Raw genomic sequence first — 25,054 nt, 5'->3', positions numbered from 1 at the left:
CACATCCCAAGCTCTATTATTTAGAGACAGGGTCCCACCAAGTTGCTTAGCACCTTGCCATTGCTAAGGCTGGCTTTCAACTTATGATCCTCCTGCCTCAGCCTCCCGAGCCACTGGAATTACAAGCATGCGTCACTGTACCCAGTTTCAATATGTTTTTTGGTGATTAACTTCTTCCTTCTCCTTATCCTCCTTCCTTCTTTTTTCTTTCTTCAAGACAGGGTCTCACTTGGTTGCTGCCCCTCAACCCCAGCTTGGCTTTGAATTTGGGATCTTCCCACCTCATCCTCCAGAGTAGCTGGGATCACAGGCATTCACCGCCATAACCAGCTTTGTGACTAGTTTGAGTTAGTAAAATGTTTTCAAAGTTCATCAATGTTATGGCATACATCAGTACTTCATTTTTTTCTACTGCCAAATAATATCCCATTCAACATCTTCTTCAATCACTGATTGATGGACACTGAGTTGTTTATACACTTTGACCATTATGAAAAATGCTGTTATGAACATTCATTCACAAGATTTTTTTGTGGACATATTTTCAATTCTGTTTGGCATATACCTAAGAGTGGGACTTCCGGGTCATATGAACTTTGTTTAATCTTTTGAGATATTGCTGATAGTTTCCCAAAGCAGCCCACTATTTTACAATCCCATCAGCAGTGCAAGAAGGTTCTATTTTCTTTGTGATTTCACCAACATTTATTATTATTCTGGGTGTAAATTATTATCTCACTGTGGTTTTGAGTGGCATTTCCCTGACACTGGTGGAGTAAGCATCCTTTCATATGCTTCTGGGGCATTTGCATTATGTTTTTGGAGAAATGTCTACCTAGAACCTTTGTCCTTTTTTTTGTTGGGGGGTACCAGAGATTGAACTCAGAGACACTCAACCACTGAGCCACATCCCCAGTCCTATGTTGTATTTTTAGAGATAGGGTCTCATTGAGCTGCTTGGCACCTCACTTTTGCTGAGGCTAGCTTTGAACTCGCAATCCTTTTGCTCTGCTCAGCCCTCACACCAAGCTGCTGGGACTATAGGTGTGTGCCACCCTTTGTCCATTTTTTAACTGAGTTACTTATTTTTTTAGTTGTAAGAGTTCTTTATTCCAAATAAATATATCTTACTAAATGTGATCTGCAAAATTTTCACTTGTGGGTTGTCTCTGCAAATATTTCACAAAAATTTTTTAATTTTGATGAAGTCCAATTTATCCAAGAAACCACTGCCTAACCCAAGTGTACAAAAATTCATTCCTATATTTTCTTCTAAATGTTATATTTATTGTACCTTTTAACCTTTTAACCTAAAAAACATTAAATTTTTTTTTTTTGTAGTACTGGGGATGAAACCTAGAGCCTCATGTGTGCTAGGCAAGTTGCTCTACCACTAAGCTAGGCAGGGCCTTGCTATGTTGTGTCCAGGATGGTCTCTAACTCCCTGGGTTCAAGTAATCCTCCTGCCTCAGCCTCCCCAGTAACTGGGAGTACAGGCATGCACCACTGCAAATGGTTTTAGTACTTACATTTACTTCTAACATCTACTTTTGAGTTAATTTTTTTGTATGGTATTGAAGGAATACAAATTCATTCTTTGGCATGTAGATATCCAGCATTATCTGTTAAGAAGACTATTTTCCCCAGTGAATAGTCCTGGCACCCCTGTCCAAATCTCTGGACTCGTAATCCTATCAACCTATGTTTATACTTATGCTGGTAATGCACTGTCTTGATTAATAACCTTGTATTGCTTGATATTTTGCACTGCACTTATAAATAATTTTTACATAAATTCTATATAATAATGAAGAATGTTTTAAAGAGACAATATTTTATCATTATATATCCAGTTATGTAAAATTAGAAAGTTTACACATTCTCCAATAAAGTAGTATTCCTCCTCTGACTTCCTGTTATATGCACAGAGACTAAAGAAAATATTCTTCTCACTCTCAATGATTTCACTTAGGCCCCACATTTTTAAGTTCTAATACAATTTTACCCGTTTCAATTGTATTTGTGATCAAATTCTATATCCTTTTCCCTTCACACTATGAAAATTAAGTGTTTGAATAAACTATTTTCTTGTATATAAGTGCTTAATACACAAATGACATTTTAAAAGTTTGTATAATGCTTTATATTTTACAAAGCATTTAAACAAACATTACTACATGAATCTCATAAATACTATGAGAAGTTGACAGAGCAAGTATTTATCCCCCCTGCCCCAGGTAATTACGGCTCAGGAATGCCCATAAATTATTGCTAAATGGTACAGATATAACTCTTAAATCTATTGCTTCATGAACTATTTACAGAATATTCTTTTTTTATAATTTTTTACACCTTTATTTTACTTGTTTATTTTTTATGTGGTGCTGAGGATCGAACCCAGGGACTTGCACATGCAAACTGAGCACTCTACTGCTGAGCCACAACCCCAGCCCCCAAAATATTCTTTTTTTAAAAAAAATATTTTTAGTTGGAGATGGACACATACCTTCACTTTACTTATTTTTATGTGGTGCTGAGGATTGAACCTAGTGCCTCACACATGCTAGGCAAGCACTCTACCACTGAGCCCCTAGCCCCTCTTTCAGTATATTCTGTTAAGACTTCATCTGAAAGCAATAAATACAAACTTGCTTAAAACACTTCTATAAACAGAATAAATAACATGCTGTTGGCAACAATCTCTGGATTTTCCTGTCACTAAAGACTGCAGTTCCATCTAGTGTGTCTACTTTTTGATAGATGCTCCCATTACTACAATCCTATCCCAATCTCTATCCACTATCCCTATTCTCATATCTTTTGAGTAGTTCTTAGTGAGGCACAAAATATCTTTTCAGCCTATAAGATGATAAATTTTAAACTACAACTTGATAAACTACGGGGGAGACAAAAATAATTCAACTACCACCCCCCCACACCATTCATCACAGAAAAAAGATCAAAATGTGGTGAATTTAAGAACACAGGTTCTTTAAATCAATTACTGTATAGCCAATTCAATTTCAATTTAATCTGAAATCTGAGCACAGCATACAATGAGTAAGACAGATAATGTTTGCATAAATATAGACATACAAATAAATTAAACAGATTGATAGTCATCGTAAACTTTTAAATTTATGGTCAATTTAATTTTTTAAAAGGTGCCAAAGCACTTCTTTAAGGAGATAATAGTATTTTCAATAAGCAGCACTGGGAAAACTGGATATGCACATGCTGAAAGGTAAATTTGAATTTTTTATTCATACCAAAAGGTAAATTTGAATTTTTTATTCATACCATACACAAAAATTAACTAAAATATGAATCATAAACATTAAAGGAAAAATTAAAACTATAATGCTTCTCGAATAAATAATAATGGTCTTCGGTTAGGCAAAGAGTTATTAAATGAACATCAAGAGTATAATCCATCAAAATATAAAACTTTTCTGCTTCAAAAGATACCATTAAGAAAACAAAAAGACAAAGCACCGCCTGAGAGAAAATAATTAGAAATCATACATCTGATAGAGGACTCATATCCTCCAAACACATGAAGAAATCTTATAATCAATAATTAGACAACACACTTAAAATGGGTAACAGATCTAAACAGAAACTTCATCAGAGAAGATGCAAAAATTGCTGCTAAGCACATGAAAAAAATGCATCTTAGTTTAAGAAAGTGCAAACTGAATGAAAATTACAATTACATGCTATAATCAAATGGCTATAATCAAAACCAGAGACAATATCTAGTATTAGTAAGAATATATAGAAAATGGAACCCTCAGGGAAAATACTAAGAAGAATACTGGCCAAATTATATTGTTATATTATGTGCATGTGTGAATATTTAACAACAAATCCCACCATTATGTATAGTTATAATGCACCAATTTTAAAATGTGGAACCTAGAGCCCTAGTGTTGCTGGGAATGGTAACTGGTGCAGTCATTTTTTTAAAACAATCTGACAGACTCTAAGTCTAAACATAAATTTACCATATAACCCAGCAATTTCACTCCTAGATATTCACCGAAGAGAAACAAAACACACAGCCAACAAATGTTCATTCACAGAAAGTCCACCAACATTTATACAATGGAATATTATTCACCAATAAATCTGAATGAATTACTGATACATGCTATATAAGGGTAAAGCTCAAAAACACTAAGTGAAAGAAGTTAAATGTGTAAGACAACATATTGTAGAAGTACACTCATAAGAGATTGCCCAAAAAGGCATATCTGCAGAGATAGAGGTCAGAAGAGTCATTGCCAAGGGCTGCAGGTAGGAGTAGAGACTAATTATAAATGTATATGCCAGGGCTAGGGTTGTGATCCAGTGGTAGAGTGCTTGCCTAGCACGTGTGAGGCACTGGGTTTGATCCTCAGCACCACATTTTAAAAAATACATAAAATAAAGTTATCATGTTCATCTATAACTAAAAATATTTTTATAAAATAAATGGATATGCAGGAGCCTTGGGAATTATGGAAATTTTTGAAAACTAGACTATGATTATAGCCACAAAACTCTTTAAATATACTACAAATGAGAGTAGGGGTTGTAGTTCTGTAGTAGAAATTGCCCAACATGCATGACCCTCAGTTCAATTCCCAGCAACTCAAAACAAATATTAAGTAAATATTATTTTAATACACACATGCTATATACACATGCAATAGACAAATTTTATGGTACATAACTCAATAAAGCCATTTCTAAGAAGGCACTCACAACTCCACCATTGTTCTTCTTTTGTTTTTTTTTTAAAAGCAGTTTTTTTTTGTTGTTGTTGTTTATTTTTATGTGGTGTCGGGGACCAAGCCTAATGCCTCACACATGCTAGGCAAGTGCTCTACCACTGAGCCACAACCCTAGCCCCTCCACCATTCTTCTTAACAATTTAGAACACTGTTTATCCTTTGTGCCCTGCCCTCATATAGTTTTCACTTATCTCTATCTTCCTGCCTCTACAAAAGTTAATACTACCCTCCAAATTTAGTTTATCATTCCCATCTTTGGTTTGTGTTTTACAAGCATATCATTAAACAATATAAATGCATTTGCCCATTTTCTCTATTTACTTTTTATTTTGAAATTTTTCATCCATTTATTCTACCCCTAAACTTAACAACTGTAAAGTTTTTCCTATATTTATCCTATATTTCTCCTATTGTTGCTTATAATTTTACAGCATAGCCATCATGACATTTTATCTCAAAATTCTTTCACATGCAGTTATAAAATATTTTTCAATGTAACCATATTATCACACCCAACAAAATTCATATTTTCTAATGTCATATACTTATGCCTATTTCATATTTGAATTTCTTCAACTGTAACAAAACATCTTATTACTAGTCTAATTAAGGTCTACATATTACATTTGGTCATCTCTTAAATCTCCTTTAATCTAGAACATCCTCCTCAAAACACTCCACCTTTTCTTCTCAGTAACATTTTTGTTTTGTTTTGTTAAAGAGACCAGGTCAGTTGTCCTACAAAGTATCCATCTTGGTTTTTCTGGTTTACTTTATCTCTTGAAAAATGGAAGTCAGAGCTCAAGGCTTGATTTATATATTAGGTTAAACTTTTAAAAAAATGTTTTTAGTTGTAGATGTACACAATACCTTTATTTTATTTACTTTTATGTGGGGCTTAGGATTGAACCCAGTGCCTCATATGTGCTAGGTGAGCGCTCTACCACTGAGCCACAACCCCTGCCTCAGGTTAAGTATTTTTAGCAAGAATACTTAAGTTTTGCCAGGTGCAGTGGTGCATGCCTATAATGCCAGCAGCTCAGGAGGCTGAGGCAGGACTGTGAATTCAAAGCCAGTCTCAGCAACTTAACAAGGCCCTAAGAAATTCAACAAAACCCCATTTTTAAATAAAATATAAAAAAGGGCTGGAAATGTGGCTCAGCAGTTAAGTGTCCTTGGGTTCAATCCCCATTTCTTTTTTTTGTTTTTTTTTATTGTTGGTCGTTCAAAACATTACATAGTTCTTAATACATCATATTTCACAGTTTGATTCAAGTGGGTTATGAACTCCCAATTTTACCCCGTATACAGATTGCTGTATCACATCAGTTACCCTTCCATTGATTGACAAATTGCCTTTCTAGTGTCTGATGTATTCTGCTGTCTGTCCTATTCTCTACTATCCCCCCTCCCCTCCCCTCCCCTCCCCTTTTCTCTCTCTACCCCTTCTACTGTAAATCATTTCTTCGATTTGTATTATCTTGTCTTACCCCTCCTTTCCTCTTATATGTCATTTTGTATAACCCTGAGGATCGCCTTCCATTTAAGCGTCCTTGGGTTCAATCCCCATTTCTTAAAAAAAAAGAATACTTAAGTTTTGTTTAAGTTTTATAAAATTGATACCACTCTGAGAAATCTTCTGAGACTTATTTTTCATTTAACACTGTTTTGGATCATTCATGTAGTTACTCAGAAACATAACTTTACTTTCACTACTATGTAAACCTTTGTGTGATTACACTAAAATTTATCCATTCTGCTGAAAAATAATAGTTTTCCAGTTTTTTCTTTGGGGAAGATGAAGGTGGGCTAGTCCATTGCACACATAAACACATTCCTATGGTTCCTAGGAAACATAAAAGTTTCTCTAGGACATGTGTACTTAGGAGTAAAACTGCAAATTTGTCTATCAAGGACCTGCAAGCTACAGCCCAAAAGGGGCCTGCTGCCAGTTTTGAAAATAAAGTTTTACTGCAACACAACCATTCTCAGTCATTTAAGTAAGCTATAGCCGCTTTTATTCTATAAATGGCAGAACTGAGTAGCTGTGACAAAGACCAGATATACCTCAAAGCCTAAAATATTTTCTACCTGGCCCTTTATAGAAAATGTGTGCTGACTCCTCAGTTATTATAAATTTTAAAATTTATAAGAACACAAAATTATGCAAAGTATTTGTACTAATTTACATTCTCACCAATATAAACTGATCTATAATTCTATAGATCCATGACCTCTGAATCTTGATATTTTCAAACTTCTTAATTTTTGCCTGCCTGGTGGGTAAAGGGGAAAAACAAAACAAAAAAACAGTATTCTCAGTGTGATCTTAATTTACATTTCTCTGATTAGTTACAAAGTAGGATGTTTGTCATGTTTTTGTTATACATATTTCCTGTTTTGTGAAATGTCTGATGTTTCTTGCTTATTCTTTCATATTTATATCTTGTGAGACAGTAACCATTTGATTGGAGTTCTTTCTCTACCTAGATACTAGTTCTTTATCAGTTCTATATTTTGAAAACTTCATTTGTGCCTTACCTTTTTACATTCTATTTGGTATTTTTTGGAAAATAAGTTATTTACTTTGAATGACATCCAATTTATAAATCATTTGTTTTAGAGTATTTCTGTGAATTTTTTCCATTCTCCTCAGTCAGAAACATGTTCTCCTGTATTTTCCAGTTCTAAAAGTTATAAATATGCTTTTGTCTAAATGGCTCATCTGTATGCAGAACTGATTTTATTGTGTGATGAAAAGTAAAGATACAATTTATTTATTTTTTCTTAATACAGCTGTTCCTTGCTTTTCTACATATAAAACATGATAAAGTTAGAATAATTAACAAGTATAGAAATGGCCCAGGATTAAACTGCTCAGTAGGACAAAACAGCTCAAAAACATACTCATACATACATGGACTTTTGGTGAATGACAAATACATTATTTATGGTTCTTCTTTAGGAGTTCTTAGCTCTTGGCCTTTGTTGTTCTATACTAGTAACTTGTTGAGTTCTAAAAACAAAAACAAAAATTCTAGGATTTTCACTAGACTTGCAGACTCTACAGATTAATTTGTGGGAAAACTTTCATTATAATACTTTCATATTTCTAAGAGTTTCATGTTAGGTCTTAGAGGATAGCCTTCTAGCTTTACAATTTAAGATACTTTAAAGGCCTGGGATTGTGGCTCAGTGGTAGAGTGCTTGCCTCATGCTTGAGACACTGAGTTTGATCCTCAGCACCATATAAATGTGAAATAAAGATATTGTGTCCACTTAAAACTAAAAAAATATTTTTTAAAAAGATACTTTAACATACTGTTATAAAGTTTTCAAAATAGCAAACTATGTGCTTTTTTGTTTTTACTACTCAAGTGTTTTTAACTTATTCCAAGAGGAAATCTAAATAATGATGTTCTCCAAGTGAGCTATTAATGACGACATTATATTTGGGGTAAGTCTACTTTCTCCTCTCCCCCAGGGTAAACTCCAATAGAATCAAGTCTTAACTTGAAATAATTATGCATTTAATAAGCTGTTACTATGTAATCAGGACTATACTATGCATGGGCTACTCTCCTGGAACTCATAATACTAAGATAAAAACTAATACATAAATAACTCTTCTTTAAATAACTTTTCTTTAAATCTTCTTTAAATAGGAAGATAACTCTTTTTTAAATAACTCTTCTTTAAATCAGGAATAATAAACTATAAAGCATGTAACCACTTCTTTTGTAAATGGCAAATATAGTTAATTGTTAGTGGCATTTTTTTATTACTGAACAAGAATGTAGTCTCATAATTATTCTTAATACAGAGCTCCATGAAAGCCCTAATAATGTGTTTAAAGTGGCAGAGAAAATGAAACCTACTATGTGCTTGTTATAAACATTATTAGAATACATAAGCAGACTCCAACAAAGACTCTTGAAAGTTTTAGTAAGAAGGTAGAACAATGTCATTCACTCAACTGATTTTCATTTACATTACTATTTACCATGTGTCAGAAATTAGGACTACTAGGGAACAAAATCAACAAAATTTGATTTTGTTAACTTCTAAGAACTCAAATTCTAGTGAAGAAATAAAATGATAAGGAGGAGTTTCAAGATGAAAGAATAGAAGAGGTCACTTTCCTGACTCCTCCATAGAGTGAAACAAGAAAGTAGACAGGCAGCTTCTTGGTAAAGTGGGCAAACAAAACAACAACAAAAAAAAGTGGGGGGACTTTACTGGAATTTAAAACTGGACATTCAAAAAGCAGATCGGCAACTCAGGAGGTTTGATATAATAAAATAAGGAAGAAATCCCCAGTGGCACAATCAGGCTGGAAGCAGCAGCCAGAGTAGTCCCCCTCTATGAGCACAGTGGAGGGATAAAGGAATAAAGGAAGCCAAATTTGGGGGAGGCCCAAGGTGTGCCTGGGTATGGAGCATTTAGAGATCAAGGACCGGCAAACCTGAAGGATGTGCTGCACAATATCCATGTGCAGGGAAAGAAGACACCACCTCTCCAGTCAGCGTGTAGAAGAAGGAAAGAACCATTTTGCATCAGCTGCACTGGGGCAGCACCTGAAGGTGCCAATTCCTGGCAAACCCAAGTTTGGGCTGAAATACATCCCCAGTAAACACATACTGCAGACACAGAGTGTGCTTGTAACCAGGAGAAAATCAAACAGGAAAGAAGTTTACAGAGGGAACAACTGGTAATGGATACCCATCCTGCTCTACCCCTCCTCCTTCAATCAGACTGCTTGCAGGACCAGCTGGAAAAGACCTATCTTGCCAGGAACTTGGAAGGGAGGAGGCAGGAGAGATCATTTAGAGACTGAACCTTTACAGGAAACGTGAGGTCTGAAGGTGACACAGCGGCTAAGAATTGGCTATCTCACCAATAGAAACCAGGGGAGATCCCTGGAGTACAGTCTCTCAGCATGGACCAGCAAGTACTGAGCCCTGGAGGTGTGCTGATTTAAAATCTCCAGACCAACTGGCATTCAGCGAAGAGCCTGGAGCCCATCTAAGCCTAAACCCTGCCTTCAGGAATTCCACCTACTGGATTACCTCTCTCACTCCAGCAATCCAGAGGGTAGAGCATCAAGCTCCAGAGGATCCCACCTAAAACTACTGAGAAAAGGAAATGAGAATCTTTTGAACTCCTTAACTTTTCATCAAGATCTTTTTTTAAAAATTCTTTTTCTCTGTTTAATTGTGATCTTAATGGTATATGGACACTTATACATATTCATTTTTTTTTCTCATTTCTAACATTTTTAAAGCCAATTATTTTTCATGGATTAGGTTTTTTTCTGTGAACTAGAATGTTTGGTATATTTTAGTTTTGCATTTTTTTATTTTTAATTTTTTATAATTTTTACTTTATATATTTTTTCTGTTTCCATTCTCTTTTCATTTTCTAATAGCTAATCTCTATTTTCTTTAATTCTTCCTTTACTTTTTTACTTCTTTTCTCCTCCTGCCTCATAATCATTACATCCTCTCTGATCTCTCCCTGTTCACCTTTTGAGATTATAAACCCTTTTGCAAACCTGCTGTTTTTATTGTATGATCATATCATTTCTGTATATTGGGATAATTAACATTATGGATATCATCATAGGTACTATTTGTTTTAATGCTGTGTATTATTTACATTGGTGATGGTTATTATTTGTCTCCCCCTAAATGGTGTGGTAGTGGAAACCTCGGGACATTATAAGTCCACAGGGTAGAAACTCTACTGCCTCAGATCCATACTGTTAGATGGGTAGACGCATAAACAACATGAAAAAGCAAAGAAAAAAACTTCCCCAAACAAACCTAGATACTCCAAAACCAGAATCCATCAACACCACATTGAAAAAAATGTCAGAGAAGGAGTTAAGAATGTACTTAGAACTGTGAAGTTAAAGAACAGTATGAGAAATGAAATCAGAAAAATACATAATCTTGAAAACAGAGTTGACCATGGAAAGAAGACATTAAGAAACCATGAACAGAATTCCAAGAACTATGGGATAACATGAATAGACCAAATTTAAGATTTATCGCAATAGATGAAGTTGCAGAGGTACAAACCAAAGGAATGCACAATCTTTTCAATAAAATAATATACTAGAAAATTTTCCAAACCTAAAGAATGGAATATAAAATCAAATACAGGAGGCTTACAGGACCCCAAATGTACAAAATTACAACAGACCCACACCAAGGCACATTATAATGAAAACGCCTAACATACAGATAGAATCTTAAAGGCTCTGAGAGAAAAATATCGGATTACCTATATGGGGAAATCAATTCAGATCTCAGATGATTTCTCATCCAAGACCCTCAAAGCTAGGATGTCCTGAAATAATATATATCAAGTGCTGAAAGAAAATGGATACCAATCAAGAATCCTATATCCAGCAAAATTAAACTTCAGATTTGAAGATCAAATAAAAATCTTCCATGATAAACAAAAGAATTTGCAACTAGAAAGCCTGCACTACAAAACTATCTCAACAAAATATTCCACGAAGATGAAATGGAAAAAAAAAGTGAAAACCAGCAAAGAGAGGAACAACACTAAAGGAATAGTCAATCAAAGGAGAAGCTAATTCAAATTAAAAACTAGAAATAAGCCCAAATAACCAGGAATACAAGTCATATCTCAATAATAACCTTGAACATTAATGGCCTAAATTCATCAATCAAAAGACACAGACTGGGAGACTGGATTAAAAAACAAGTCTCAACAAGATGCTGTCTCCAAGAGACATTCACTTACTGAAGGTGAAATGATAGAAAAAATATGTCACTCACATGGATCACATAAACAAGCAGAAGTTTCTATCCTCATATCAGATAAAGTGGATTTTAACCCAAAGTTAGTCAGAAGGGAAAATAAGGCCATTTCATACTGCTTAGAGGAATTATACATCAACAAGACATTACAATCATACATATTTATGCCCTAAACAATGGAACATCCATGTACATCAAACAAACCCTTCTCAATTTCAAGAATCAAATACAGCACAACATAATAATACTGGGTAACTTAAAATGCCTCTGTCTCTACTGGATAGATCCTCCAAACAAAAACTAAACAAAAAAGCTATACAAGTAAAAAATACAATTGATAATTTAGATTTAACAGACATATATAGAATATCAATGACTGAATATACTTTCTTCTCAGCAGCACCCTTATCCATCTCTAATACTGACCATCACATATGTTGGCATACAATTATAATATTACCTCAATATATTTTTAGCACCTGTAGTGTTATTTTTTAAATATTTTTTAGTTGTAGTTGAACACAATATCTTTATTTTTAATTTATTTTATGTGGTGCTAAGGATCGAATCCAGGGCCTCACACGTGCTAGGCAAGCACTCTACCACTGAGCCACAACCCCAGCCCCTGTAGGGTTATTTTTAATAGCTCCCTTTCCACTGATATTATTTTTTGTTCTTGATTTTTTCTTGATTAGACTTGTTTATTTTTGTACTATTTCTCTATTTCATCTATTTCTGCTCCTACTCTTATTTTTTCCTTCCTACTGCATAATTTGAAAATAATTTGTTAATCTAGCTTCTTTCTGATATGAGTTACTTTAAGTTATAAATGTTCATCTGAGTACTGTTTCATCCCAGAAATCCTGATACTTAAAATTTTATTATCATTAGTTCAAAGCACTTTTTATTTACTTTTCTCGGGCTTTTCCCCTTGACCTCTGAGATATTTATATTAATTTTGAAATAGTTGATGAATGGAGGTGGGGTTCTCTATGTTAAGGTGATTGATTTCTAATGTAATAAATCATACAGGAAACAGTCTGCATGATTTCAATTTTTAAAAAGTAATGGAATTGCTGATTGCATTGGTTATATACATGTCAAAGGTGATAAAATTACATACTTCAAATATGTACTTTTTATTGTACTTCCAAAAAATTTTTTTTAGTTGTTGATAGACCTTTTATTTTGTTTATTTATATGTAGTGCTATGAATTGAACTCAGTGCCTCATACATGCCAGGCAAGTGCACTACTGCTGAGCCCCAGCCCGTTCTTCAATTTTACCTCAATAAAGCTATGGGGAAAAATGATAAGGAGTTGAATGCTATCAAACAGGCTGTTCAGGGCATCTAAATAAAATCATGATTGGGGAAAGCTTCCAGGAAAATGTGACCCTATGGCTAAGTTCTAAAGCAAGATGTTTACTCTGGTCAGTGACTCACTAGACAAGTTAGCCAGATAAAGAAAAATAGAGAAGAATATAGTATGAAATAGTATGAAAAAATACAGTATGTTCAGAAAAACTCAATACTTCCACATGGCTTGGCATACAGAAGAGTCAAGTCTTGAAAATATAAAATTATTTTTAAAAGTAGTTCAGGAGCTTCCAGGTATGAAGGCATATTTCTATAATATCAGCACTTTGGAAGCTGAGGCAGGAAAGATCACAAGTTCCAGGACAGCATTAGCAATTTAGCAAGGTCCTAAGCAACTTAGTGAGAGCCTGTCTCAAAATAAAAAAATAAAAATAAAAAGGGCTGTGATGTAGTTCAGTGGTAAATTACCTCTGGGTTCAAGCCCCAGTTTAAAAAAAAAAATGTACAGGAAAGGGCAAGGGCTAGGGTGGGAGACTGGTTTTTATATAAACCCTCCTCTATCATTCAGTTATTACTAAATGCATATGTTCTTGAAGTAAAAATCTAATGGAGAATAAGCTACAAGGTAATAATGAATCAAAAAATAGTCACCAATAATTGCTAAAAGCATTGACTTATAGGCTGATGAGAAGCATTAGAATGGCTGTAACATCCGAACCCCACTGACACTTAAATATACTTTTATTTTAAAATAGTCTTAGACTTACAAAAAAGTTGCAAAAATAATACAGGGGGTTCCCACATATCCCTCACCTGTTTTCCACTGTTGTTAACACCTTACATTATTATGGTACATTTGTTATAAGTAAGGAACCAATATTGGTAACCACTGATCACCTCATCAAGGAAGTGTTTGCCAGAATTCTCCAATGTAAAGTTATTTTCCCTCCTCCCATAGCAAAGCCACTAAGCAAAGCCCACACTCAAGGAGGTATGGGAGAAATTAAGTTCCATCTACTGGAAGGAGAATATCTACATAAACCATTTGGAATTTTTACGAGTAGAAGATTTATCTCTCAGATTTATTTACTTATTTGAACCACTTATTACTGATTCATAAGTATACACTTTGTACTTTTGGTACAATATTATGTTTACTTGGTTTCTCAAATTATCTCAGCTCTGATTATTGGAGCTACTTTAATGGCTCTTACTGTCCCTCTGACATGCTCCCAATTTTTTTTTTTAAAGCACCTTCTTACTTGCTCCAGGTTCATCTTATATATCTCCTCTTATGGTCCTAGAAGCAGTCATTTCTCCTAGTCCTGGTTCGTTTTATTGAAAATTTTGGTATGAGAGCACCAATCAGTTTTAACATCATAAAAATAGCAAAACATTCTACAACCCTTGATTTGATATGCCATATTTTATGCCTCTTTAATCTATTTAAGAAAACAATTTGAATCTAACTGTCTCAAGGGCTGGGGTTACAGCTCAGTGGTAGAGCTTGCCTAGCACGTGTGAGGCACTGAGTTTGGTCCTCAGTACCACATTAAAATAAATAAAATAAAGGTATTGTGTCCATCCACAATTAAAAAGTATATTTTAAGAAAACCTAATTAACAGTTTATAAGAAACACTGTGAAGACTTAATCCTGAGATGCCCACATAATCATATGTTCTGTCTTGAGATGAAGCCACAGATAGCAACTGAGAGTAGAGAGTTCTAAAACTGTTGAAACATCTGGATCCAGTCAACTATGAGGCCAATTCTCCCCCTATTCTTTTATGACTTGGTTATATGAACCAAATAAGCATTTTTATGTATTTATTTATGTATTTCTTTTTTTTGCTTATGCTGGGCTGAGTTGGCCTTCTGTTACTCAAAACCAGAGAACTAATAAATAAGTATAGGAAAGGGAACAAAAATAAACGCAACACAGTAAGACTAGTACATGGCTTGAAATTTAAGTAAAGCCAGCTTTTAGGTGAGATATTTAAAAGTCAGTTTATATGTATGTGCTTTTAACTTTAATAGTCTATATTAATAACATTTTGGTAGGTATAACTAATAGTTAATAGTTGATTAACTATTTTACTTTTTAACATCTTTCTCTTATTATTTAATTATACAATGATGAATTATCATAACGTTGGAAAATCAACAGATCCAACATTTTTATTTTTTTTTATTTTTATTTTTATTTTTTTTTTAAGAGAGAGTGAGAGAGAATTTTTTTAATATTTATTTTTTAGTTCTCGGCAGACACAACATCTCTGTTGGTATGTGGTGCTGAGGATCGAACCCGGGCCGCACGCATGCCAGGCGAGCGCGCTACCGCTTGAGCCACATCCCCAGCCCCCAACATTTTTATAATATACTAGATCCTAAAATAAATAAGTTATTATTCACTCATGTAACCAAGCATAGTACAATCAGAAATAAATAGGTTATGAAGCCACATAGGATTGATTTTTTTCCTTGGCTCTTTCCTTTATCTCTAGTCCTTTTAATTTTTAATAAAAACAATTATAGCACAGACATGATAAAAACTCAAAAACTTATACTGTAAAAAGCCTTTTCTCTTATCCTTGTCCTAGGATCAACCCCTGCCTCCTTTGGTAACAACTGTTATAATTTCTTGGGTATTCAACAACTGTTATAATTTCTTGGGTATTCTTCCACAGACTATTTATTCAAGCATCCTGAAGACTTGACCTTTGGACTTTAGATCACTAAAATTTCTAAAGTTATATAACTATACTAGAAGAACTAGCATCAGGAAAGTCAGATAAAAGTGGGTCTCAAGAGAAAGGATAAACTATAAGATACTCTTCCCAACTGTACCATCACTTTAAAACATATTAAGATTTTTTAAATTAAGATTAAAAAAACTTTTAAAAATAAAATAACATTTTTTAAAAGGTTATTTGAGGTTTTATAAAGAGGTTTGTATAAGCAACTACTCTGTTATTAATTCTGTTTATCTAGAATTCTCTTGGGATATTCTTGTTTATACTCTAGTGAATGACACTGGTGGATGAATGGTAGTCAACATCTCCCAGATATTTAATGAAGAAAAGCTAACTGTATCCCACTTCCTACATGCAGTTCAAGTACCCCTAAATCACCTAACAGAAAAATTTTTAAAGTGATTTGAATTTTATCCAATAAATGCCTGATTTACAAGGGGCAGGTAAGAATGTTATTCTGACAAGAGGTTAGGTACTTAAGACTAATGATGAAAAAAAATTCTCCTGATATAAGTAACATATTAAGGATAGAAATAATTATTCAGAGTATAATGTAACAAAGATTAGTACATTTATAGAACAGAAAACATTTCATTTTGGAGTTCAAACAAATATTTTCAGTCTTCGTTTTTGGATTCTCTGGGGTGGAGGAGATAAAATTCTTCTAAACTCCTAGAGCAAGGGCAAAACCACTGTAACATTTAAGTCCCATAAAGTGAATACAGGTTGAGAATTTCTAATAAAAAAATCTGAAATCCAAAATGCTCCATCCTATTTGAATGTTTAGTGTTTTCAGATTAGGGATGCTCAACCAGAAAAGTCTACACAAATATTCCAAAATCTAAAACCAGAAACAATTTACTGGTTCCAAGTATTTTGGATAAGGGATACTCAACCTGTAATACTAGTAATAGAAATGGAACATAAAGGCGATATGTTTCTAACAAGCATTAAAAGATGAAGTGAATTATATATTCTTTTGACTAATTTCTTAAATAGTTATGTGGGAAATAAGTTAGACCACATTTTAAATATAAAACTTGTAAATCATAAGGATTCTTTACAATGAATTTTATTACATATGAAATTTAATAGTTGAGGATAGGAAAACTATGATTCCCTATACAGATGCTTATTTAAATACAACTCATCTTGAATATATTAAATAGATAAGATCCTCTTGCTCTGCATGGTTTTGTTGTTGTTAATCTTTCATATCAGAAAAGAAAAAAATCAAAGCATGGAACAGTTGATAGAATTAAAACTATCCCCCAAAACTCAATGGGTAAAAATAAATTGAAATTGGTCCCAAAACAGGTTTCTAGTTTTGAAAACAGATTTAATATTCAGTCTAAATATGAGGTCATTTAAATTTTAACTAATTTTAACTAAGAAATAGTGTTAGTGGCTTAAAAATAACCTAAAAAGAATTTCAACTATTTTAACAATCAATCAATTTTGTGTTTGCAGGTATAGTTACAAACTAAATTATTAATATGGTGAGAGAATTATTTAAATGTGATTTTCTGTTTTTATGGTAGTATGGAGGAGTGAACACAGGACCTTGTGTATGCTAAGCATGATACCACTGAGCTACAACCCTAGCCCCAGATACAGTTTTCTTAAGAGATGGATTAAATTTTCCTAACCTGGGCAAGCAAATGCTTGAAACAAAATAAAACAAAAAGGTCAGACAAAATATATACAGAATATTCTAAGTGAAATCAAGAACTATCTGATCATGAAAAAAAAACAATGAAATCACTAACAATAAAGCATATATAACAGAAGAATGATGAAACTTGGAAATTATTGCTTTAAGAAACCAAAAGAACTGTTATATTTTATTAGTATCTTCCTCAACAGAAGAGGATATTTTATAACAGTATCATCTCTCAAATCTAAAAGGTTTGTAGAGGCAGCAATAGAATTTTAAAAGAAAGGGACCTATAACCCCAGGAAGGTTTGTAGACTATAGGCTGTATTACTCCTTAATGATGAAAGGAATGGGCATCTATAGAATCACAGCTTACCTCACTATTTCCATAATTCTCAATACCTGAGATATGGTGTCCCAGGATAAGATTTTTATGAAGATTAAAACATAGACACTTTTCCCTTGAATTTTGAGTTTGGTACACACATGGTAATATTTTGGCCCATGTGCACACACTTTCTCTCACCACACACACACACACACCCACACACACAAATTAGGATAATAAACCCAAATGTCATTATACTTCAGGCAAATAGTATTTTTATCCTATATTTTCTATCCTTATACTGCCAAAACCTGATGGGTTCAATCAAGACAAACCTATGAACTATCCTTTAAACAGCTATGTCTCAAAAAAACTTACTGCTAAATATTAAACTGTTATTCTTAAAATCAACAGTGTTTTCTAAAACATAAGATGGTTCCAAACTTACCTCAGTCTTTTTACTAATATGATCTGTAAATGAAAAATAAAAAGTGAAACTTCATTGAAATAAAATGTTTTAGCATATAAATAAAACTAAAAATTATAAAGGGTTATCTAGGACTCATATCAGACTTACTTTTCTAGATTTAAGATGTTAAAAGTCAGGATATAATTACTAATTAGTTCAGCTTAGGGACCAAGATCTTGTATCTTAAGTTAAATATCATCCATACATTAAATTTTAAAACAAGTGAGTCTCATAATTTAGTTATTTGGTTTCACAAGATTTCAGTGGAGAGAGAAAGCTGAGGGGACACAAATGATCAAAATCAATTTAGAGTACTGTTAACTATAAAAATGTTCAGATTATTTCCTTTGTTGAATGAAACAGAGTATGATAGTAATTTATATCCTTTAAAACTGTAAGCTATTTTATTTTAAAAATATACATCATGATGATTTGATAGTACTATGAATAAACCCCTAAAAACTGAGGTAAATTCACAGAATATAAAAATGAACCCATAAAAATATTTCTAGATGAAGTTAGTCACTGACTTAGAAACAACACAATATTTCAGGAAAGGAATTACTGAGAACAGGTAAGAAAAGGAAGACATAAAAGAATATCTATATAGATACAAGGTTGCATCTAAAGTACAAGCAGGGAGCAAGTATTCTTATTTAAATTGGAAAGGATCAGGATATCTACTAATAATACTTCTGTGTATAGCAGAAACCTTACATTCTCCAGGACTAAAAATAATTTAACAGCTTTCTTTTGACCAAGACTATGAAAGATGGTATAATTCTCTAAAACATCTTTTGATCAAAATAAAAGTCTATAGACATAGTAAATGCCAAAATCTTAAGGTTCACAATAAACTACCAAATCCTGGTAGGCCATGTGACCATTATTTTGGTATGTTCTACTTAACATACAATGTGATGCTAGAATCTGAGGAATAATCACAACTGTGATAATCATGACTTATAAAAATACTGTGTACCTTCCCTTTAACATATTGTTACTGATGGTTTTCTCGATGCAGCTAATAAACTTATATACTACTTAAGAAATGAAACATGTCAAATAAAGTAGGGGTTCTAAAAATAATTCTCTTCATACTTCTATTTTTAGTGAAATATGTTTCTTATATAAAATCTTTCTTATTAGAGATTTTATTTTACCATGCATGTGTGTTTTTTTAACCTCAAAGTAAAGCAAATTACTCAGGAGCAGACTATAGGAAAAACTCTGGAGCCTCAAAAGAAAGCAAAAAAATCCTCTAAATTTATTCCTAGTTAGTTCACAAAAACACTTTTGCAACAGTATTTAGATCTTTCATTTTTATTTTTTGAAATTACTGCTATAGAGACATTTATACTCATAGAATAACGTTAAAAATATTAAGGCTGAATTCTTATGAATAAAATAAACCATTCTTTAGCCGCTCATATGGTCAGCAACTATTCTATAACACAAGCACTGTTCAAATTTTCTGCAATGATGTTAATTTTCTATAGTTGGGAAAATACGGAAGCTACTAGTCACATTGAGCATTTGAAGTGTGAGTAATGCAATTCAGGAGCTATACTTTTAAACTAACGTATATTTAAAATGCCACCAATGAATAGTGCCTACCATATTGTATAGCGCAACGTAAGGTATTACCCATATTAGAAATGATGTGCTTTGTGGTCTGTCTTCAAAAGTTTAATGGAGGATATAACTCCTTCTGTCTTTGCTGTTTAATAATGAATCCGAATGATGTTATATAAACAGTTTTCTGGAAATAAGTTTCATTCTAAAATTTGTATTTTATTTTCTAAGGGGTAATTCCAGATAATGTGAAGCGGTTGATCAATAATGGTTGAGATGTTTGGTCATTTCAGTTTATGTATATGAACAGTAATATATTTTAAGGTCACTCAAATTGCAAATGCCAATTTTAATTTTTGTTAAGTTTTAGAAAAGTAACAAGTTCAAAATTTTAACAATTGATTTAAATTATCCTAATCCTCAAATAGTTTACTTATAAACAGATTGCTATGGTTTGTCCTCTTCAAAATGCATTTTGAACTTTTATTTTCATTGAAATAGAATTAAGAGGTGATTCAGCCATGAGGTCTCCACCCTCAAAAGAGGGACTAGTGCCATGTTAAAAGGTGTGTTTGACCCCCTCCTGCTCTCTTGTCCTCTCTGCCTTCTTCCACAAGACAATGCAGCATGAAGGTTCTTGCAAATGCTAGCACCCTGACACTGAACTTCCCTACCTCCAAACTGAATCAATAAATTTGTTTGTTATAAATTATCTAATCTCAGATGTTAACATATAAAAGCACAAAACAGACTAAGAAGCAGGTTTACATTTTAAATGACACATTAGAAAACAATTTTTATCAATTTTAAAAAATTTGTACTTACAACTTAAGTATAAAAAGATAATATGATTCTAGCATAACAGATACCGTACATACATTACCTTCAGATTGAAAATCTTTTAGTGATACTGTGAGAGGTTTGTCTTTTCCCTGATGGTTCTTTCTTTTATCCTTTTTATTCACAACTTTTGACTGAGTTGAAGAATTTTCAGCATTTTCATACTCCTGAAAAGAATTACCAATAATAATTAAGTTTAGTTTATAAATTATAAAATCAACTGACCAGTAAGAAATACATTTCTTAAAGTTTTATTTTAAAGATAAGAATCAGGGGGCTGGAGTTGTGGCTCAGTGTTATAGTGCTTGCCTGGCATGCATGAGGCCCTGGGTTCGATCCTCAGCACCACATTTATAAATCAATAAATAGGGGTACTGTGCCCATCTACAACTAAAAAATAAAAATAAATTTTAAAAAGAAGCAGATTTTAAAAGTCACAACTTGGTCAGTCAAATCATATAAATTTTATAAAGTTCCTATTTATATGCTCAACCTCTCACAACTTACATTAAAATAGAAACAAAAATATTTTATCTTTATCTATAACCTCTTTCCTTTCAGAACCAAATTTAAGACAGTAAGTGCATTCTCACACCACTGAAATCTGGCTTCTGTTGTTCTCTGACTCTAAAATTAAGGTCAACCTCAACTTAATCACTAATTCAGAAGGTATTTTTTCTTTCAATCATCTCTTGGTTTTCTCAATACATAAGTCATCTTTAGTAGCTTCTTTAGCCAACCTTCTTAAAAATATAACTGCCGTCTACCATTATCTCTTTCTTAACCTATTCTTCTTATGCCTTATATTCATTGCTCTTCAAAGTTTAAAGTTCCACTTTTATACTAATGATTTATATGTGTACATAGAGAAGTCAGCTGGAATTTTTAATAAGCATCTCTACATTAAATGTGTTTATCTTCACATTCAACCAACCTGCTTTCCCCACTTCATCATTTTCTTATTAACTTGTTATGCCACTACCATCTATACAATTGTCTAAGCTAGGAAACTCATGGTATCCTCGTCTATTTTTCTACACACTTTATATCCCAATTAGTTATTAGTTACTAAGTCTTGTTGAGTTTGTATATTAAAAATCTCTTAAATCTATTCTCTTTTCCTTGTAACTTCTGACATTTTCCCCTACTGTCTTTTGCTTAGACATTGCCATAGTCTTTTAATCCCTCTATCATCTTCTACACTGCTACATCATGAATTTCTAAAGTAAAAACTCAAAATCAATAACTTTCTGCCAAGAGATGTATAAAATCTGACCTTCTTGGGTAGTACACAAGATTCTTTGCATCCTATCCTTCTGGGCATTGCTGGAGAGCAATTCTAGCCTCCTAAATTATAATTTTCAAATAGGTTATGTTCTTCCACATATAAACTTCTTGTGTATTTGCCACACCTGCTCTGAGAATGCCTACTTTCCTCTTGCCTACCTTGTAAACATGTAAATACATCTATTAAGACTTTTCTTCAAGAATCCTTTCCAAAAATCCATCCTCATGAAAGGCACTAAAAAATCTTCTATTTTTCTGAATTCCCATCAAACAAAGAACATATATCTCTCAGTACTATACATTATAATTATATGCATGTCTTCTACTAATCTCAAAAGAAGTTGGGATTATGTCTTTCATCTTTGTATCATGTGCTTAGCACATTTTGGCTATTTAATAAGTATTTGGTGAATGAATGAGAAGAGAAGACATAATAAAGCATCTCAAACCTCAGTTATCTATTATAAAAACTTTCAGGCTAACATAAATTTTTGGAATAGTGCTACATCAATGTAATCATGTAAAAGTAGCCACTGCATAAAAAGAAATTTCTCCGTTCTCTCTTATTGTCTGATAAAAATCAATGCTTTTGGGCACTAAGCCTATGATTATGGCAATAAAACTGGCTGGGACCATATTTATCAACACCATTTACTCTATTCCTTTTCTAAGAATATAGCTAATTCTTTTACCTTTGAAATCTCAACATTTATCTAAGCAGCAGCAAATCATATGAAAATATCCTATTTGATAAAGTTTTATGTCCTAAGGAGCAATACAGGAAGATCTTTCCAGTGTAACCTGAAAGTACATTTAAATGATTAAATCACAGTAAAAGTGAGCTATATCTGTTTTTGTAGTTACCTGTTTGTTATGTGTGAACAGGTAACAATAAAGGTTATAGTCATTCTCGATTATTTGAAATAATAGGAATAGGAATATATAAAATGAAACTAACACCTACATTATACAAAGGGCACTTTTCTTTAATATTTATTTTTTAGTTGTAGTTGGACACAATATATTATTTTTATGTGGTGCTGAGGATCAAACCTAGGGCCTCGCGCATGCTAGGCGAGCGTTCTACCACTGAGCTACACCCCAGCCCCCAAAGGGCACTTTACTAAACTATGATTTTAATCTTTTCCACTAAACTATGATTAAGCAGAAAAATCACCTGCTGTGAATTTTAATTCCTCTCTTCCTTTCATCTTGGATAAAGATGTTAATGTATAGTATCATGGCCAAAAAGACCTAAACATGACAGGGCCCATTTATGATCAACCAATGAATAACCGCAAGTTAAATAACTTTAATGAACCATCAAGATCCCAATAAATGTCAAAGACTAGAATGTTAAATGATATGAAGACAATCAATCTCAATTTAAGTACAGAAACTGGAACCGATACTACTTTTTACTTAAATGTTTCTACAGTCATCAGGTATAAGATGCATTTCAGCGTACAATTTAATAAATAAACCTCAGTGATAAATGCTGAGTTTACAAAGCCAATATGTCAGAATGATGTCCCATTTACTTTAGTTAACAGTAGTGTATCTCTGGCAAAGTCTCTTAATAGATGACTAGAGTACTGTAGTTCTTTCATCTACTTAAACTTTTTAAATATTTTTTTGAGGGGATAGTGGAGCTGGGGATTGAATCTCTGTCACCATGCTACAACCCCAAGGGGCTCTCTAAATGTACCTACAGTCTATGTTCATTTAAAACTAAAATAAATTATCTGTTGTGAATTTCATTCCTTTTCTTCTCTTCACCTTGGTTGGAAGAACTCTTAAGCATTCTATATCATTAGAGGAAACTTAGTCAACATGTTTACATTCTCTCAAAACCTGAAGAAGAATTCTATTATTAAAATGAATAATATTTTTGCAATGATGAATATTCAGGACAATCTTAATCTAATTTTTTCTTTTTTTTTTTTGCAATTCTGGGCATTAAACCCAGGGCTTTCACATGTGCTAGGGCCTCACACGTGCTAAGCAAGCACTCTATCACTGAGTTATATCCCCAACATAGAACTTTTATGTAAAATTCAGAAGGACAGTCCTAGCCTTCAACTACTTGAAACTTTTTAAATATCTCAATCAATAAGTAAACAAATACCTTTTTGTGCTCTTCATATTCTAATTTACTTAGCAACAATGCCTTCTCAAGATCTGCTTCAAACATTTCAGATGTCAGCTAAAAAAAAAAAAAGTTTCACAATAAAGAGATGATAGTATTATATTCTGTTAGTAAAAGAATCATAACATGACAATATGGACAAGAAAACAACTAGTGGTTCCATCTGCCACTAAACTTTTAATCCATATTTCTGACATTTAATTATGGAAAGGGTATTTATGATTATATTCCAATATGTCTTACATTCTGACTAATACTACTAACTAAAATAAGTTAGTAGGCAGGAGAACGTATTAAAAGATAGAAGTCTTATAAAACATCATTACTATTTTTCACATTAACTCACAGAATTTCAATATTAAAGTAGATGATTCTAAATGAATGATAAAAACTGAATAAAATGGAAATTTTAAATTAAAAAACATGGCTCTCCCCAGCATTTGATTATAATTAAGCAATTGAGAGTTTAAATTTACTTTGTTTTCCGAGTGCTACAGACAAAATCCACAGCCTGTGTATTCTCTACCACTAAACTGTACACTCAGTATAAAAGTAAATAATACTGATTTAAACTTAAGTTGTTTTTTTTTTTAAAAAAAAAAAGTCACTGTAATCAGTCATTCTGATAAAAAGTGAATTTTAAATGAGAGTGATGTGGAAAAAAATTATAAATTTTGGGAGTTCTCAGAGATGCAAAATTTAAATTCCTACTCTACCCATGCTAGCTATAACTTTGGACAAGTTACAGAACTTCTGTGGATTCCATTTTCCTCACATATAAAGAGGAAATTGAAATATTATCCTTACAGTGTGGTTCTAAGGATTTAAAGTTGCAATACACATGGAGTACCTAGCATAGTATCTGCCTGGCATAAAAGCAGTACTTAGTATATTAGAATTCCCTTCCTACCTTAGAAGAATAAAAGATCTCCCATATTTTTGGACAGGCAGAATAAATATTGACAATGACCATACTACCAAAGGCACTTTACAGATTTAATGCAATTCCTATTAAAAGATCAGTGATGTTCTTCATGGGACTAGAAAAAGCAATCATGAAATTCATTTGGAAAAATAAAGAAGCCCAAAATAATCAAAGCAATCC

At 32.8% G+C, this 25,054-nt stretch overlaps 1 protein-coding gene across 1 annotated transcript in view; it reads right to left on the bottom strand.

Moving 5' to 3' along the window:
• Window positions 1-25,054, bottom strand: part of Gkap1 (G kinase anchoring protein 1) — a 53,823-nt gene that overhangs the window by 13,819 nt on the left and 14,950 nt on the right. The window contains exons 5-7 of the mRNA XM_026412486.2: window positions 23,929-24,006; window positions 20,557-20,680; window positions 18,078-18,100 (exon numbers count right to left, since the gene is read on the bottom strand). Coding sequence (XP_026268271.1) covers window positions 18,078-18,100; window positions 20,557-20,680; window positions 23,929-24,006 — 225 coding nt within the window. The remainder of the gene's footprint in view (window positions 1-18,077; window positions 18,101-20,556; window positions 20,681-23,928; window positions 24,007-25,054) is intronic.

This window comes from Urocitellus parryii, chromosome 4 (genome assembly GCF_045843805.1).
Source record: "Urocitellus parryii isolate mUroPar1 chromosome 4, mUroPar1.hap1, whole genome shotgun sequence".
Taxonomy (NCBI): Eukaryota; Metazoa; Chordata; class Mammalia; order Rodentia; family Sciuridae; genus Urocitellus; species Urocitellus parryii.
This window is presented reverse-complemented; position numbering and strand designations above follow the sequence as displayed.